A 17,208-nucleotide genomic window follows, 5' to 3' on the forward strand; every position below is an offset into this window, starting at 1 on the left:
GTAAAGCTGCAACAAATAATTGATTGGACAATCAACAGGGAATTAATCACCAACTATTTTAATAATCAGTAAGTTGTTTTGAGTCATTTTTTAAGAAAAAATGCCACAATTCTCTGGCTCCAGCTTGTAAAATGTGTAGATTTTCTGCTTTCTTTAGTCCTCTATGATTGTAAACCGAATATCTTAAGGTTGTTGATTGTTAGTCAGGATAAAACAAGACATTTATGGTTGCATCTTGGGCTTTGTAAAGGAGTGATTGACATTTTTCACCATTTCCTGACATTTAATAGATCAAAACAACTAATAGACTAACCGATAATGAAAATAATCATTAGTTGCAGCCCCACTCTATAATTTATTACTGTCACATAATGCTTCTAAACCTGTTCTGGTGCTGCTATCAAAGTGTTTTAAAGCATAAAACAAACACTGCATGAGAATCAAATTGAAAAACTGTTTTAAAAATGTGTGTTTGTGACTTATGGTATGTTTGACGGCTAAACAAAGCAAATTGCAACAAAACTAAAACAATTTTAGAGCAAAGGTGAAACCACTGCCGGCTGTGACATGACTGTTCTGTACATGGCAAGCAGAATGTTTGCTGAAAGAAAAGTTTTGGAGAGCAGCCAGATATGCTGTTCTACCACACGTGAGTGGGCGTGGATGTACTGTACTGTACTTTATTGCAGAGAGGAACTGAAAGATGTAAACACGTGCAAGCACGGTATGTTCTCGAGAGGGATGTTATGAATTAAGAGACAGCAGAAAGTTTAGATCAGGAAAAGAAAAAAAAGTTTGTTCTCTTTTTATATACTGATACTGGAGCTCATGTAAAAATAGAAAACACTTCCAAACTCTGAAGAATTATGAGCAAATAACTTGTAAAGAGAATTCCTTGAAAGCATTCACAATGTGCTATAAAACAAACTTTTGAACTCTCAAAAGGGAAATTAAGCTCCGGCTAGAGGTGTGTCTTGCAATGTCCAGGGCCGTCCTTAGACATTTACACTCAGAACAGTACATTCTGTTCGTTCCCACCCCTCATTTGTATGAAAAACACCAAGAACTGCATGTTTTCCTCACTGTCAACACAGCAGAAAAGTGACACGGGCCAATTATAACAATGAGTTTCAGATTTCAGCTCAGTCAACAACAGGACAAACTATTCGACAGCAAGCAAACAAACAGCAACTGACCCAAGGAATGTCCAAGTATGACTTTATTTAGAGGCTCTCTTTGTTTTGCTCCAAGTGCTGTTAGAGCGAGCAGTGATGAGGGCCCACAGAGAGAGGAGAGACTGAGCCGGCAGCAGGTTTTCAGATTTATGAGTTACAGTGCAGCTGTGTGCAAACACAATGCCTCATTTGAAGGGATTTATTGTGTTACCAAAGATATTGTTTGCTTGAACATTGAGGCCAAGAACAGATTGGACTGGCAAACACCTTTATTAGTCTAAACCAGTTCAAAAATATATTACAAAATTGTTTAGTTATAAGTATATGATAGGATATTTGTTGTTCATTTTAGCATGTTTGTCAAATACTACATGTTTAAAAAAAAAAAAAAAAAGTAAACCATTCTCATACAATAGTAACAGTGATAAAATAAATCTCACATTCAGTATCTCCCGATAATATTTCACACTTAAGATATAGAATAAAATGATAAAGAAGGAATATAATTTATGAACTGAAACAAATCATTTCCTTTCCCTTTACCTTCACCTTCTATTTGGCTTATTTATTAACCAAAGGCATTTAGATCTTTTTATTTAAGATGGTGTAAATCCCAGTAGCTGTTCAATTGGTTTGTATCGCCACTCATCTGCTTCCAGCTCCTCCACCAAGCTTGCGAGTTTCTCCATTCGAGACACTTGTTGATCTGAAAGAATACACAGTAATTCACTTCATTTGGCTACCAGTTTTTTCATGGACTAAGCAAAACAAACACTTTTTTTGCATAAACAGTTACTGGCTTACCGTGTTTAACCTGTTTCAGTGTTGAGGCGACTTGGTAGCTGAATACAGACTCGCATAAAAATCTGTCAGAGCCATCTAAAAACAGAAACACAAAAGTAAAGAAGTTAAATGTTGGTGAAGATGATTGAAGCCATGATATTCACTGGACTAATAGAAAATGTGGTGCTTTTAAGTTACTCCAGAAACAAAATTTCAGGTTAAATATTATGCAAATTTCATCATTATGTAAATGTGCTGTTCAGAGTTTTGAGTCCAAATACTAATGAGACAAAAACAGGAACACAAAGAGACCTGCAGCATCACTGCAGTCCCAATCATCACTTTGTTAGCTGTTTTTTCACCTCACAGCACTCTGTGCTTTTATACCCAAGCCAAACTAACCACATTAGTGTGTTCTGAGCTTAACAGGCATCAATGTAGGAGTAAAGAGCCAGATGACCTTTTGCTCCCTAAAACAAATCCTACGTGGAGAGTAATGAAGAGTTATAGAATAAAGCCAGAGGTTGGGCCAGTGCCTGGCCTCAGGCTAACAGCTGGCTTTGGGTTAAGCCCTGAATTGTTAAACAAAAGAAAAAAAAGCTTTAACAGTATTTAATGCAGATACATGTGCAGAGTGGAAATTTTATACTGCTGTGTGGGCATTCAGTGAGAGGTGAAATGATTAGTTAATGAATCGATAAGTCAATTGACATAAAAATAATCTGCAACTGTTTTGATAATCAATCGGTCATCTTTAAAGCTAAAATGACAAACATTGTATAGTTTCAGCTGGTAAATTGTGAGTATTTGCTGCTTTTCTTTGTTTTATGTGACTGTAGACTGAGTATCTTTAGGTTTTGGAGTGATGGTCAGAAAAAAACAAGCAATTTTATATCACTACTTTGGGCTTTTTATGACATTTTATAGACTAAAAGAGTGGGAAAATAACCAATAATGAAAATAATCATTAGTTGCAGATCTAATTTAGCTAACCAAAAGAGGTTAACCACAAGCCTTGTGACGTTACTTTGATGTTATCCACGATCTGTGTGAATTATGTAATCATCAATTTTAGATTAGAGACTTTTGCACTGATGAAAAGCATCTGTCTTTCTAAAAAATGAATACAAGCCTAAACACATACTGCTGTTATGAAGAAATATCCAGCTTTCTCAAAGTACATCACATCTGGCTGCCATCTTTGTATGGTTGACCAACTTGGAAAATGGGTTAAACATTGTGATCGTTGCTAATCTCGACCATGCAGCTGATAGATTTCTTTTTGTATCGGCTGGATGGAAGGGGCTGTGAAGAATCTGGAAATGTCTTCAAAACAGCTGCAAGAGTTGTCAACCTTTTTAAAAATTTGGCTTGTATGAATCATTCAGAAAAAAACCGATGTTCGGCTCTGTGACTTCAATGTAATCTTCAATGCACAAGCCTCAACTTGATGATAACATGAGGAGCACAAACCTCTGGGCCTAACTTGTCTGGCCCAGTGTGTTCTCAATGTGGACGACCTGAAGCCAAAGTACAGTACAATATATTGCAAATCACTGGTGGAAGAAGTACTCAGATCCTTTACTGAGGTACCAATACAGCAGTGTAAAAGTACTGTATTAAAGTAAAAGTACTAATTTTGTCCCCCTGACTGATATATTATTACATATGACATCATTTATTATTAATACTGAAGCATCAGTGTGTAAGCAGCATGTTACTGTTGTAGCTGCTGGAGGTGGAACTAGTTTGAACTACTTTATGTACAGTTAACTAGTTTAATCCAGTGGTTCCGGATCTAGGGGTCAGGCCCCTCCAAAGGGTCATCAGATAAATCTGAAGGGTCGTGAGATGAGTAATGGGAGAGAAAAGAAGAAAAAAGAAAGTTCTGACACACAAATCTGTTTTAGGTTTTTGGAATTTATCTTAAATTTTTGTTTTTCGGTGAAATATTGGATCATTTGAACATTTCTTAAAATGAAACCATGTGAGAATTTTAGAGGGAAACTATTTGGTGGAACTGAGGACAAGTCATAAAATCTTGTTATACTACCCATTGTGTAAAACCTTCATCTGGAAATAACTAAAGCTGTCAAATAGGGTAAATATATCGGAGTAATAAAGTACAATATTTCCCTCTGAAATGAAGTGGAGAGGAAGTATAAAGTAGCATTAAATGGAGATACTCAAGTAAAGTACAAGTACCTCAAAATTGTACTTAAGTACAGTGCTTGAGTAAATGTATTTAGTTACTTTCCACCACTGTTGCAAATACTGCACATAGCCTAGTTTGTTACTCTCACGTTACCTGCCCAGATTGGAGGAGAGAGATAGTTATAGACAGATGCCTTTAGCTGTGTGTGTTTTTACTTATCTCACCTTCCATCATTTCACCTGCACCTTTAGGATATGTGTACAGGACTTTTCTAGGAGGGATGAGCTCTGAAGCACTGAATCCAGAGCCGGTGACCGAGCTGCCGCTCACACCTCCCGCAGAAGAAGACGAGGAAGACGCTGCCATTGCTTTAGCAAACTTTAAAACACACACAAACACACACACAAAAATCACATGAACTGTCGTCACCATGATTACCAGTCTGAGTCCAGTGTAAGTTTGGGTAAACAAGCCTTAGAAACAACAATAACAACGTTAACCCAGTAACGTTATGTTATGCTAGATTCAGATAACAAGCTATCAGCTAGTAGGTGCTAACAAGAAACCCCACCTATCCATATTACGTTAATGTACGCAATAACCATCCACCATTAATGTTACTAGCCACAAAATGGCATTAACTGTCCCATTTTCTAGCAATTTGACTTACCGTCAATGCCCAGATAATTTTATAACGACTTTAAATCCGCACAGTTGACGTTGTTGTTTGTTTAGCTGTCTTACCACTTGTTTACGACAAAGGCAACGCTTTACGTTTGAAGCAACTGCATTTTCGGCACAGATCTTACAGTCATGGGGATGGTTTGCCCTGATTCTCTCTCACCAAGTGGTGGTTCAATTCCGTATTATTAGATCTTCAAACACATTACAACTGCTCCTGTGTGCCGTAAACCAGGAGAGTTGATATGTGAACGTTGACTTATGAGGTTGTTAGCTTGCTAAGTAGTGTTCAAAAGGCTATATAAGATAAATTACATATTTTTTCGTGTAGCTAAGCTGCTAGCGAGCTGTCTAGATATTTGTTTAGCGTTATCTTGCTAGGCTAGCTAAGGTTTAGTCGACGTTATTACATTATGGACGTTTTGCGTCCACAACTTATCAATATAAATGGAAGAATATATCGAAGGAACGTAATTAAAGAAGAACGTTATGAAGAGGAGGAGGATTTCTCCTACATGGGACCACCAGGTAAGTTGACACCTGTCAATATAGTCTGTTTACTTGGAGCAACAGACAGTTCTGTCAGGCTGTAGCCACAACTGCCAAGAAAGAAACAAACTGATGATATGTTTGTATATTTGTGGTTGACCATGCTTAGAGAGTGAAGAGCTTGCAGCAGATGAAACCTGTGACACCCACATCATTGAACAGACTGATAAAGGTTTTCGCTGTGCCATTGATGTCCCAAGTGTTCTGTACAAGTGAGTTATCTTCAGAAATGCTAATATTATAATTGTTCTGTATCTTCCTCATCTTGACAAGCACAAGACGTTTTGTTTCTGAGAAACATGATGTGTTTCTGTTGTTCTCTGTATTTGTGTCTTGGTTGTTATAAAGATACATAATTGGGAAAAAAGGAGAAACACGCAGACGCCTGGAGTCTGACACAAAGACATCTATCAACATCCCAAAACAAGGCGTGGAAGGACAGATTGGTGAGGATTAAGATCATCATCACTAGATCTTTATGAAACAAAAGATTTTCTCCCAACTTTCTTCCTTCTCCTGACAGTTATCACAGGTTCCCACAAAGCTGCGGTCTCGTCTGCAGTCACGCGCATTGAGGTCCTCATTGACAGTTTCCGGAGAAAGCAGCCTTTCACACATTTTCTGTCATTTCCTCTGAATGACCCCAAAGTTCAAGAGGGATTCCAGAAATTTAAAGATGACGTCTTGGAGCAGTGTTCACAGGTGCAGTAGCAGCTATGTGTTGTTTGTGATCTGCTCATTAAACCCATAATTAATACTAATTCACAAATTAAATTCACACCTGATGTGTAGGACCACGGAGTTGAGGAAAGCATCTTTCAGAACCCCGCAAAACTACACCTGACAGTCGGTACCCTGGCTCTGTTAAATGACATGGAAGTGAGAAAAGCATGTGAGCACCTCCAGGACTGTCAAAACTTCATCAGGTTGGGGCCAAACAAGCTTATTATATCATACTAAGATTTGAACTGTGTCAGTGAAAACACTGTTGTTATTATTTGAGATAGAAACAAGAACTTATAGAAACGGCTGAAAATAGTCCCCAACAAATACACACTCCAGTCCTGTTTGGGTTATGTTTGCTAAAATCTTCAGTGCCCTGCTGTTTTAGGAAATTATTCAGCCTTTTTTAAAATGAAAGTATATATTAGTGACCATTTTGTTACATATCAGTAGTAACAAATAGACTTTGGACTGAGGACCACATATATACTGTGGATTCTGGAAAGTATTGAGAGATGGACTGATTTATTTACAATAAGAGGAATATAGATTATCACCAGACATATCCTTGAGATGAATTTATGTCACTGTAGATTTTTCAAGATTAGATTTAGATTAGGTAATGTAGATTAAAAAAGATTACATTTTATCGGCAGATTCCACTGAAATTTGCCTTGTGCCACACATATGGAAGAAAAAATGTATACATTTCAGTACATTGCATGCTGTTTTATTACTTAACAGTGTCAGTGTCACATATATAAAACATAAAAATGAACTCTAAAGGCAACCTTATACTATAAACCCGCTGTCAGTGTTGCATCATTGAGATCTGCCTTGTGCTGTCTTCCATCAGGGACATTACAGAAGGAAAACCTCTGCCTTTGGAGGTGACAGGTATAGAGTATATGAATGATGACCCAGCCATGGTGGATGTCTTGTATGCCAAAGTCAACGTGAAAGACGGAACTGACAAGTAAGTGGAACAGTGATAAATCCTTCACTTTAAACACTTTTTAAAGTTTATTGCACCTTCGTCCTGCTTGATGTCCTGCTTTTCAGTATATATTTTATAACAGTTTTTCACTGCTCTTCAGGCTGCAGGTGATTGCAGACCGGCTGGTAGAGCACTTTGTGTCAGCAGGGCAGATGGTCAGAGAGTGGGACAGAGTCAAGCTGCACGGCACTGTGATGAACACACTGTTCAGAAAGGACTCCACAGGTAAGGACATCACATACAGACTAACGGGCAGCTTGTGTAAAGAAAGTTATTGACCCGCTGTGATCACACTGGTAGCCGCTGCTCTGAACCTATTTGCCAATGTCCCCTTATTATCTTTTGGCTTGCACTGGAGCTGGAGTGACGACAAAGCTGAGTCTTTAACAGCTCCAACAACAAACTCCTAAAGAGAGGCATCAGGCAGCTAGCTCTCTGTTTGGCCACAGCTCTGTTTATGTGCACCAAGCTGTGTGTTTTCCAAGTACTCTGACAATGGCTTCATTCATTTTGGCCTGGATCAAGTCCAGCCCCAGTTCTCAAATTTGTACTGGGCTGACCAACAACACAGCACAAGGGAGCAGCCGTGTCACCGCTGACCATGTTTACCAGCATGTGGACAGCTCCTATTAAAATTCAGTTTTTTTTTTTTAATCCTTCCTTAGTTTCTGTTGGCTTCATGAAACTGTATGATCTGATTTCACAAACTAAATAACCGTGATTCTCACCTTACTGTTGCCCACTATAGCAACCAGCAAACATGATTATTTCATCAGGAGATAACATATGTGTATTTTTTGGTTCTGTTTGATGTTATTCAGCTTGTCTTTTACACTGTTTTTCCAGTTGAAGACACGGGCGGCCCAGGAAGACAAACCATGAACGAAAGAGAGTCTTTTGATGCCAGGAAAATATTAAAGGTTAGACAAAATGTACCTTTGCCTGCTACTTTACATACCACTAAATTACAAAGCACCCAGACTTGTATTCACTCCTTGACAGCTGTTAATACTAGATGACAAATGCACCTGAAGTTTTTTAGTGTGGTTTTGCTAGATTCCAGATGAAAAACCTGATGTTTTTACATAAATATTGGGCCCACTCTAAAATGTACCTGCATGCACTACCTGGAAGAGTTTTTGAACATGTTGTGTTTTAGCATTTTTTTGTTAAATCTCAGGAAAACAAGCTAAAATATTAGAAATACTTTTAGTGAAATAAGAAATTACAATGGGGCACCTGCAGCATATTACACTATCCAACGATTGCTGGCATGATATGTTGAACTTCAGTTGACATTTCCACTGCATTTGTAGTCCCATTAGGATATGAGAGCTTGTCAATTAATGAGTCTTATTTAGATCTTTTGGTAGAACAGCAAAGAGAATAATCAGGTTAGTTTTGGGGTTGATCCACTCCCGCTGACTAAATGATTTTATTCCCCAATTAGCTGTAGTGTGAAATATGTAATTAAATGTTTACCTGCCTCTACTTAGGAGCCAGTCATAGTTGCCCCAATTTCAAATCACAAACATGTTTAATATTCATGACTTTCCCTGTTTATGTGTTCTGTTTTGGCTAAAATGTCTACATTGGCCTTTTTCACAGCAGACATTTTGACTCATTATGGTGGGAAAAGCGCAGGTGTTACAAATTACATTAACGATGGCTCAGTTCTGTTCAGGAGTCTCAGTAGGCCATGACAGCGAGCCAGCAGGAACAATACCAGGACCCTGAGACTGAGGCAGCTAAATTGAATTTCAGACATCATTAATTTAATTATTTACACCTGTGCTTTTCCTACAGCGACACGTCAGTATGCAATCTGTGAAAAAGGCCTATTGTGTGCTTTATTATGTGTTTATATGACATAACTGAATTAGAGGGTTCTCTCAAAGTTGTCTAGTGTCTGACAGACAACATTATATTACATAGAAATTACATTTTAATGTTAGAAGAACTGATCTGGTGCACATACTGGATATGAACAACATGTAGACAGTCCTGGTATCAGTTGTAAGTTAAATGTTTAATGCAGGTGCTTAATCAATTATTTCCAGTTAATTTACTTTTAATTTTATCCACAATGCTTGTGTAAGATTTCAACATTCAACCCAAAATGTTAAAATACAGGATGCTAAAAGGAAAGGAAAAGCTAGAAAGTTTTAGAGTGGCCTCCTTAACAGCATATTGATTAAACTTCTTTGGGATCTTGTTCTGAAGTCAAGAACAATAATACACCCCAGCTCAAAGAGGAGAGCTTTGATTGATTTTAAGAAATGGCTGTCAGAGCCAGGCTGTAAAATCTTCCATGTGCAGTTCTTGCTCCTTTTGTAAATAACAACTGAAATGTGGCACCAAATTGACACAGATTGCAGATAAAAATTTTTTAAAAAAAAGCTCTGAAATTCAACTCCCTTTCCTCTGCGGTACACAGTCGGTCTGTGTTTGAATAACAAAATCCTTGATATTCTTTTTTCTGAAAATGAAACAAGGGTGCCTAGCAAATGCTCCGTCGCCTGTAACCATGGTAACACCATGTTTGTGAGTGACAGCTTATCTTCTTTTCCCCGTACAGTTTAACAAGTTGTGCCAACTTTTTAATTATAGTGATACTTTTCTAGATGATTTAATTGTTAGATGACATTATTATTGGAATGGACATTATTCAAAATAAGCTAAAAAATTATGATAAAGTTTCATTATTTTAAGATGTTTACTGTTTACATTACAGACATTTGGTGCTTATCGTTTCGGAGAGTTTGAGCTGAATACTGTCTTGCTGTCCCAGAGATATTCAACAGACTGCACAGGCTACTACACCTCTGCTGGAAGCATCAACTTCTGTTGAGGTAATACTGCATATTCTGAGGTGGGAAATTATTAACTGCAGTCATGATTGTTCTGTCCAGTAGGTGGCAGCATCGTTTTTCTTTTCTTTTTTATTGCAAATAACTACTCATAGCCTGTATCTGAACCAAATTCTTTGTTTTTAAAAGCCCCCTTTGGAACAGTTGATGTGGGAAAAAAAATGAAATGATCAGAGTGCAGAATGATTGAAATTTCAGACTAAGGCTCATTCAAAAGATGAAACATGCGTGCAAATCCATTCTGAAATGCTCTAGGCAGTGATTTTGTACTCTACTCTCCAGGCGATTGGTTGTCTTTAGGGAACCTGAATCAACAACATCAAAGTAAATGACACAAAATACACTGTAATATAGCAGGCAATCAAAAGAAAACATGAAATAACGCTAGAACTTCCATCAAAAACTTCTCTGTTTACCTTTAAATACTTCTGTGTCAATTTTGAGAATGGAATGAGTTTACCATTTAAAGTTTGGGAACTTAGTTCACTATGGAAAGATTTTACTTTGGATGGAAGTCACTTTATTACTTTGTGGTTCTGTCATAGCAGAGTAAGAGGTGGAATCGTGCTTTAGGAGAGTCTTGGGTCAAGTTAAGGGCAGAGTTAAGTTTGCATCGTCTGTAGAGATGCAATAAATATATAATAAGTGACATTTTGTTGATGTAAAATACATCCAAAGAAAAGTGTTATCCCTGTAGGTGTCAAAAAAAAGAAACCAGGTCATTCTTGTGAGGTGATTAGCTGGCACGTGTCATGAATGTTTAGGCTGTGCATACAGGAAGTAAGTGTTACCGGCGTGTTGTGAATTATTTAAGGAGTTTTCCTGCTCTCTCTTACCTGCATGATAGCTGGAATAGCTGATCAAAATGGTCTCGCTATACCTCAGCTTCCGATTCCCGCCGCTCTATTTTGAGATACTCATACATTTACGAAGAGATTGCGTGACTAAATATGTAACGAGTGAGCAAGTATATAATAAAAAAAAACAACAAATCGTCTTCATTCGTAGCTGTTGAAACATTCCGGTTGAGTTTCACACTAATCTTTTCTCATCCAGACACCACTGGAAGTCGAAAGCAAGTATTACCCATTTCCTTTCATCTCACCGCCTCATGAATGTGTTAATACGTCACTGACATGATCTATTACACCAGTCAGGGGTTGTTGTTTTTTTTTTTCCATCTCTTTTATCCGCCCCCTTCCCACACGGACCGCAACCTTGTTCCCACTCCCCGTCTGTCGAGTGTGTCAGCAAATACAGACATCATACACAGAGCTTGGCCACTTGCTCTCTCGCCGTCTTTTTTTTCTTTTTTTTTTCTCAGCCCTCCCCTCAGCTGGTGATGCTCTCTGCTTTGCATGCAGGAGGGCGATCACAGAGCAGCCAAAAGTTACACTGATGGAAACTGAGGGCGCTTTTTGTTTGTCAGCTCCGCCATCCTGTCCTGTCCTCCCTCCCATCTCAGCAGTGGCCTGACTTTTTTTTTTTTTTTCTCCTCCCCCCCCTGTGCTCCCGGAGTATTGTCAACAGACGCCATTAGACAGGGACATGCAAATTTCGTCACCGGACAACAGCCGCCCGGGCGAGCCGACCGTGCATTGACTCTGGCATAAAATTTATCTTTTCTGACCCAGGAAAGGGTCCTAATTATCCACTCCCTGTCTGCTGAGAGCATGCTTGTTAGTGGGTCAGGAGTACACATCCTGTTCAACGCCACTCTCAGGTAACGGATATGGTGAGGATTCTGGGAAGTGCCAATGCTATTGCTCACAAACACAAAGAGAAAAAGAGAGAGAGAGAGAGAGGGGGAAGATGATTTGCAAGTTAATTAAATTCATTGAGACTGTGCATCCTTGTTTCTGTTGGCAGGGACATAATTAAGGATGCGTTGGGCAGATGTCCTCAGTAATGATGGTGCTGAAAACACATGAAGGAACATACGTCATCCACAGGCAGACTCAGAAACTGAAGACAGATTTAATTTGTCAAGAGATTTCAGTGGATGTTGAGACTACGTGTTTATTCAAATGGCCATATGTGGGTGTTATTTTTTTCCATTAATTGAACAATCCGTCCATAAAATCTCTTAAAATAGTGACAAGTGTTTGTCACAGTTTCCCAGAACCCAAGGTGACATCTTTTTAAATGCCTTTTTTTATCCGACCGACAGTTCAAAACCAAAATATATTCAGTATATAATAGTGTACGCAACAGAGAAAAGCAGAATATTCTCACATTTGAGAAGCTGGAACTAGCCAATATTTGGCATTTATAGTTGATAAATGACAGAATTTTTTTTTTTTTTTCTCAGTTAAACACTGGATTCGATGCATTTTTGTCACATTCTGGTACATATTTGTTTGATTTCTACACATCCACATTAATGCAAGATAAAAGGGTTTGGACTGACTCCTGACAAAATCATGTAGCGATGCGTGTCTGTGGGGCGAGCTTTTTTTTTTACGTCCGTGCCACATCTCTCACCCTAATTAGTCAGCTCTGCGCTTCCTGCTGTGGGAACATCCAACCTGACCCTTGAGATTTCGAGACTTGCATGTGTTTCTTTCAATAAGCCTGATAAATGAGACCCGAGTGTCAGTTTGTGTCTCCACATACCTATTTCCTCCGCGGATCTGCATCCCTATTTCTGAAGATCTAACAGGACACAAGAGCTAAATTTTAATTAAAATGTTAAACAGTTTAGTTTTCTTTACAAGCGTGTGTGTGTGTGATGAGTCAAATGGGCTGTATGTTTAGACAGCTGGTTTACTATGCCGCTGAAAACAAGCGTTTGCAGTGTAAAACCAAATGATTAGAACTTATTTTCCAATCTATTCTCTGTATAAAATTGTATTTATTCTCTGTGTTAAAAGTGTGGAAAGAAACCGCTTTGAATTTCAAAAGAAGTGAAAGCAAAGCAATCACTTAGATGAGCCCAAAACACTCCAAAAACTTGCATTGAACCCTTCATTAACAAGAATTCATGCCGTGTTTTGTAACCGAAGTCTTGTGTTATCTCGACTGAGTATTGTTTAGGCCTCTATCCAATTTGCATATTTAATTTCATGCCAGTTTTTCGAAGTAGCCTTTTTTTTTTATGCAAAGGCTGTTTGAAATAGGTCTTACTTGATCAATGTCAAAGTTTTTTAGCACATTTTGGGGGTTTTGATATTCAGAACCTCGCTGTGCAATTTTTCATAGCGTAATTAGAAATTAAGCTTTCATTCAGGAGGGCTGACGTTAACATCTGCTGGAGAGGAAAAAAAAAAAAAAAGATGATGTTTGACAGACGTAACCTTTTAATACAGTAGATATGTTTGATTTGCATGCTCGGAGTAGCTAAGAACACACATGAAATTGATAATTTCTAATTACTTTTTAAGGTCACGCTAAGGGCACAAATGTTGTTCAGGTTCATTTAGCAGAGCGACGCATTGAATATTTTAAACCAAATCCAATTAACCGATAGACGGGAAAAGGGTGAACTTGACAGCAAGGAAGCACGAAGATGGCATTTCGGCAGGTAGCTTCATACTCCTAGTGTCATGTTTTTTATCTTAACAAGCTTGAATCCTAAGATTGTTTTAAGAAGGCCTTTTGATTGATCAAACACATCTTACCACGAGTAGCCAGAAAGGGGCTCTCTAAATGATCCTGCTCGACAAAAGCCGACGAATCTTTCAAATTGGATATCGTTAGCGGTGAAATATGACAGCGCGCCTTGCTTGGATTGTTCTCTTATGTCGGATGTGACTCTCCGGTTGAATGTCACCACTGTTTGAATTTCACACTAATCACTCTGTCACTAATGGGCATGAGCGGCCTTGACGGACAGCCAAGGCTAGAGTATTTGAAATGTCTAATCTGTGTCTCCAGCGAGTCGGCAGGTGATCCCTGCAGCAGCTCTTTATCATTCAGAGTGCTGAGTCTGGAGGCTGCCTGCAGCTGTCTGTGTCTGTTTACTGCTGGAGGCATTCACACAGAGAGGAGAGGCACAAAGCCGAGCGTGTTTGAACAGCAGGTAGTGATTCAGAGCTGCTGTTGACTTTGTGTACGCTTTGCACAATAAGAGTTTAAAATAGGGCTGCGGCTAATTATTATTTCTATTATGGATTCATCTCTTTTAAAATGTTTGTGCCAAGGTGAAGTCTTTAAAATGCTTGTCAGTCCAAAACCACAAAATATCCAATTTGCTGGATATTTTCTGGATATAAAAGAGAGAAAATCAGCAAATCGACACATTAGAAACAAGTGGCTGTTTGGCATTTTTGTTAATCGTTTATTAAAATCTTTGGCGATCGTTGTTGAAATCAATCAGCACTGAAACACACAACTTAAAGACTATGGAGGTAGGATGACCGTCTTTATTTAAAGTGCCCCTCCACTCAAAAATATCTCTTGTTATTGTTTTTTTTTTCACTTCGATGTTTGAGCTTCACTGTGCAGAATGATGTATGTGCAAAGTTTATCCGTGCTCACCTTAAATCTGAGTTTAAGATGCGCACCCACAAGCATGATTTGTGACATCACAACTAATTTGGAGACAATCGTCGTACAAAATGCAATCTACACAAGTGTGATGTGGAAAGTTGAAGCCTCCAGTGCACAAACATTGAGAACGGACCAACAGTTAAACCTTTCTAAACCCATTCATAGTTTCTGGATTTTTCAATGAGGGAGAAGCAGTCAGATGTTATTTTAAGGATTATAATGAGGTAATTGAACTTTTTTTTTTTTGTGGAAAAATAAACAAATTGGACCCAAATTACCACTCAATTATTATTTATTTATATCTTAAAACATGTCTGGAGAGGATCTTTCAATTTCAAATTAACATAGTCAGTCAGAATATTAAAGTTGTACTGATTCATTCATTAACTTTTTTTTTTTTTTTTTTGCTACATGGGGGCAGCAGAACAAGCTGTAAACACAATATTGATATATTATCAGCTAACAAATAAAGTTGTTGCAGCAACTTTTGCCTATTTACATCTCCAGCAGACACAGAGCAACAATATTATAATATCCAGCATTCACTCTCCTTTTTGTCTCCATTTGGTTCTCTACCAACTCTTGAGTGCAATATGTGGCTCGTTAGTTACTAAATGCTCTTCTGTGTTCATCAGCTAGTTGCTAACGTTGTTTTTTTTGCTGTTTGGTGCTGGGCAGGTTGTGTACAGTGGTTGCATCAGAGCTTTTTTTTAGGAAATGACTGCCTGTTTGAACCAAAACAGTCAAGTTGTGGGCCATAAAACCAAATCAATGAACTGAACGATGCTGAAACCCACCACAGCACTGAGGGGAACTGCATAGTCGGGTGATAATTATCTGTGGGTTTGTCACTATAAACTAAAATGATGACATAGTGACATGTATTTGTCAATTAACCGTCTGTTGATTGAACGATTGCGTCAGCGCTGGAGGACGCCCACACTACGATCCATCCAGGTTTAATATGCAGAAGTTAAGATTCCCTGCTGTAAAGTCTCTTTTTATTAGAAGCTATAAACTGTTAAACAAATCCTCCTCCTGACTTCAAGTGTTTTATCCATCCTCTCCAAAGTGTAGCAGTGTGAAATCCCTTAATACATACACTTAACGCTGTTTCTTGTTGGTGGATTGCAGAGTGAGACTGATGGGGATTTGTCATTTATAGTAGTTGGTATAAGCTTGATAAAACAGACCTTAAAAATAAATCATCTGCCGAGACGGAGCATGTCTAGAGTTCAGAATATTAGCTAGCTTCTCTCTATTGTGTACATTTAATTGAAAAAGGTGTTGCACTCCCTTTCTTCCTTGCAGCAGCTGCCCGCAGTGCAAAACAGCAGCTACAGTACTCGCCAGGCAAACTGCCTGTCAGACTGCTCTCAACCAACTTGGCACTTTTAATAGCTGTGTGACCCAGTTTGAATCCAATTGAATTAAATCTATACACATTTATAGCAGCTCCATTTAATCTCACTTGAGATTACTTATTAAATGCCTCCCGATGTGGTTTATTCTCTCCTCAACTTTCAAAAATACTTCTTCTGACGGTTCTCCTATCCAGGAATTTGCTTTCAGGCTACATGTTTTGTTTTTGTTTTTTGCATGTTCACTTTACAGCGACTGAGCACCTATCAGAGGCAGCTGCTGCTTCACCAGCAAGCATCAATATGGCTGCTGTAGAAAAAATACAGGAGTGACATTTGTTTATTTAATGTGTTTATTATATCATATTAGTTTATGATTTGATATTGTGACTATAATAATAAATGAAAATGTAAAATATAAAGGCTGTCTTTTAATGTTTTTTGTTCCTGCATTTACAGCTTCTTAAATTTGAGTATTTGCTGCTTTATTTTTGGTTTATATCAGACAAATCAAGCAGTTTTGAACAAACTCCCTTGGGCTCTCAGAAATCATAAAAGGGCATTTTTCTCTATTTTCTGACATTTTACAGACTAATGTACCAGTTAATTTAAAAAAAGAAACAGATTAATCACTGATGAAAATAGTTTCAGTCCTAGGGTGCTGTAAAGTGCAAATTATGATCACTGATTATGTGTTGCAGGTGAACATGGCAGCAGGATGAAAAGTTTGCAGCGTGGTCAGCTGATGAAGAAACTCTCTGATGACAATAAAGCACCGTTTCCTTCAGATTGGGACAAGTTGAACATGAATGGACTTAACAACAAAGTGCCGTAGCATCTTTACTGAATGTTTGCTGAATTAAAACAGAAAAAAATGACATTTGCTTGTGTTGTTTTTCCTCTCGGTGGCAGGTGCTGCTACATTTTAACATTCTGTTTAAATAAAGGAGAAGTAAATAAATGTGTAAAGCAGCCACCCTTAGACTGTTATTAATCGTTGTACCAGGAATTCCTGAAGCGATCCTCACAGAGTTGAAGAGTTGTCATATGAGGATATGTAAAGCCACGATAAACAGCAACGCTCATGTAAGACAGAAAGCCATGTGTTTACATTTGAAGACAGCAAACATTTACAGATAAGCAATAATTCAAATTTTGCTGCACCGTCTTGTCTGGTGTTATTCAAATGAAGCTTTTCTCCCCTCAACTCCTTTTGTGTAAACTGATTGCGCTCGGTGAACAGGATAGATAAGTTTTATCAACATCTGCCTAGAGAGGAACAGGGGGAAACTGATGACATCAGTTAATCCTTTTTACAATTAAAGGCACTCTTCCACAGCGTGACTCCGATATGCAGAAGATGTTAAACAAGCTGTGGAGCTGCTTCTATGTTGAAAATAGAAGAAATCACATTTGTTCCTTG

At 38.2% G+C, this 17,208-nt stretch overlaps 2 protein-coding genes across 2 annotated transcripts; one reads left to right on the forward strand and one right to left on the reverse strand.

Annotated features, from left to right (window-relative positions):
• Positions 1-1,201: 1,201 nt before the first annotated feature.
• On the reverse strand, positions 1,202-4,888 carry anapc16 (anaphase promoting complex subunit 16). Its single transcript, XM_042397890.1, has 4 exons — positions 4,784-4,888; positions 4,338-4,491; positions 1,980-2,054; positions 1,202-1,881 (listed from the first exon to the last, which is right to left on the reverse strand). The coding sequence occupies exons 2-4, from the start codon at positions 4,477-4,479 to the stop codon at positions 1,772-1,774; spliced, it is 327 nt and encodes a 108-aa protein (XP_042253824.1). The 5' UTR covers positions 4,480-4,491; positions 4,784-4,888; the 3' UTR covers positions 1,202-1,771.
• A 72-nt stretch (positions 4,889-4,960) lies between these two features.
• Positions 4,961-16,663, forward strand: ascc1 (activating signal cointegrator 1 complex subunit 1). The gene is made up of 10 exons (XM_042397888.1): positions 4,961-5,322; positions 5,453-5,555; positions 5,692-5,789; positions 5,867-6,045; positions 6,136-6,269; positions 6,923-7,042; positions 7,164-7,288; positions 7,910-7,983; positions 9,798-9,915; positions 16,487-16,663. The coding sequence occupies exons 1-9, from the start codon at positions 5,208-5,210 to the stop codon at positions 9,912-9,914; spliced, it is 1,065 nt and encodes a 354-aa protein (XP_042253822.1). The 5' UTR covers positions 4,961-5,207; the 3' UTR covers position 9,915; positions 16,487-16,663.
• The last annotated feature ends 545 nt before the right edge of the window (positions 16,664-17,208 follow it).

Source organism: Thunnus maccoyii, chromosome 20 (assembly GCF_910596095.1).
Source record: "Thunnus maccoyii chromosome 20, fThuMac1.1, whole genome shotgun sequence".
NCBI lineage: Eukaryota > Metazoa > Chordata > Actinopteri > Scombriformes > Scombridae > Thunnus > Thunnus maccoyii.

Excerpts from the sequence above, each read along its gene's own strand:
- ascc1 (XM_042397888.1), top strand. The coding sequence starts at position 5,208 with ATGGACGTTTTGCGTCCACAACTTATCAATATAAATGGAAGAATATAT. Across the intron at positions 5,323-5,452 it reads CTCCTACATGGGACCACCAG|AGAGTGAAGAGCTTGCAGCA; the intron begins GTAAGTTGACAC and ends GACCATGCTTAG. Across the intron at positions 6,046-6,135 it reads TCTTGGAGCAGTGTTCACAG|GACCACGGAGTTGAGGAAAG; the intron begins GTGCAGTAGCAG and ends CCTGATGTGTAG.
- anapc16 (XM_042397890.1), bottom strand. The coding sequence starts at position 4,479 with ATGGCAGCGTCTTCCTCGTCTTCTTCTGCGGGAGGTGTGAGCGGCAGC. Across the intron at positions 2,055-4,337 it reads TGCAGGTGAAATGATGGAAG|ATGGCTCTGACAGATTTTTA; the intron begins GTGAGATAAGTA and ends TTCTGTTTTTAG. Across the intron at positions 1,882-1,979 it reads ACTGAAACAGGTTAAACACG|ATCAACAAGTGTCTCGAATG; the intron begins GTAAGCCAGTAA and ends GTATTCTTTCAG.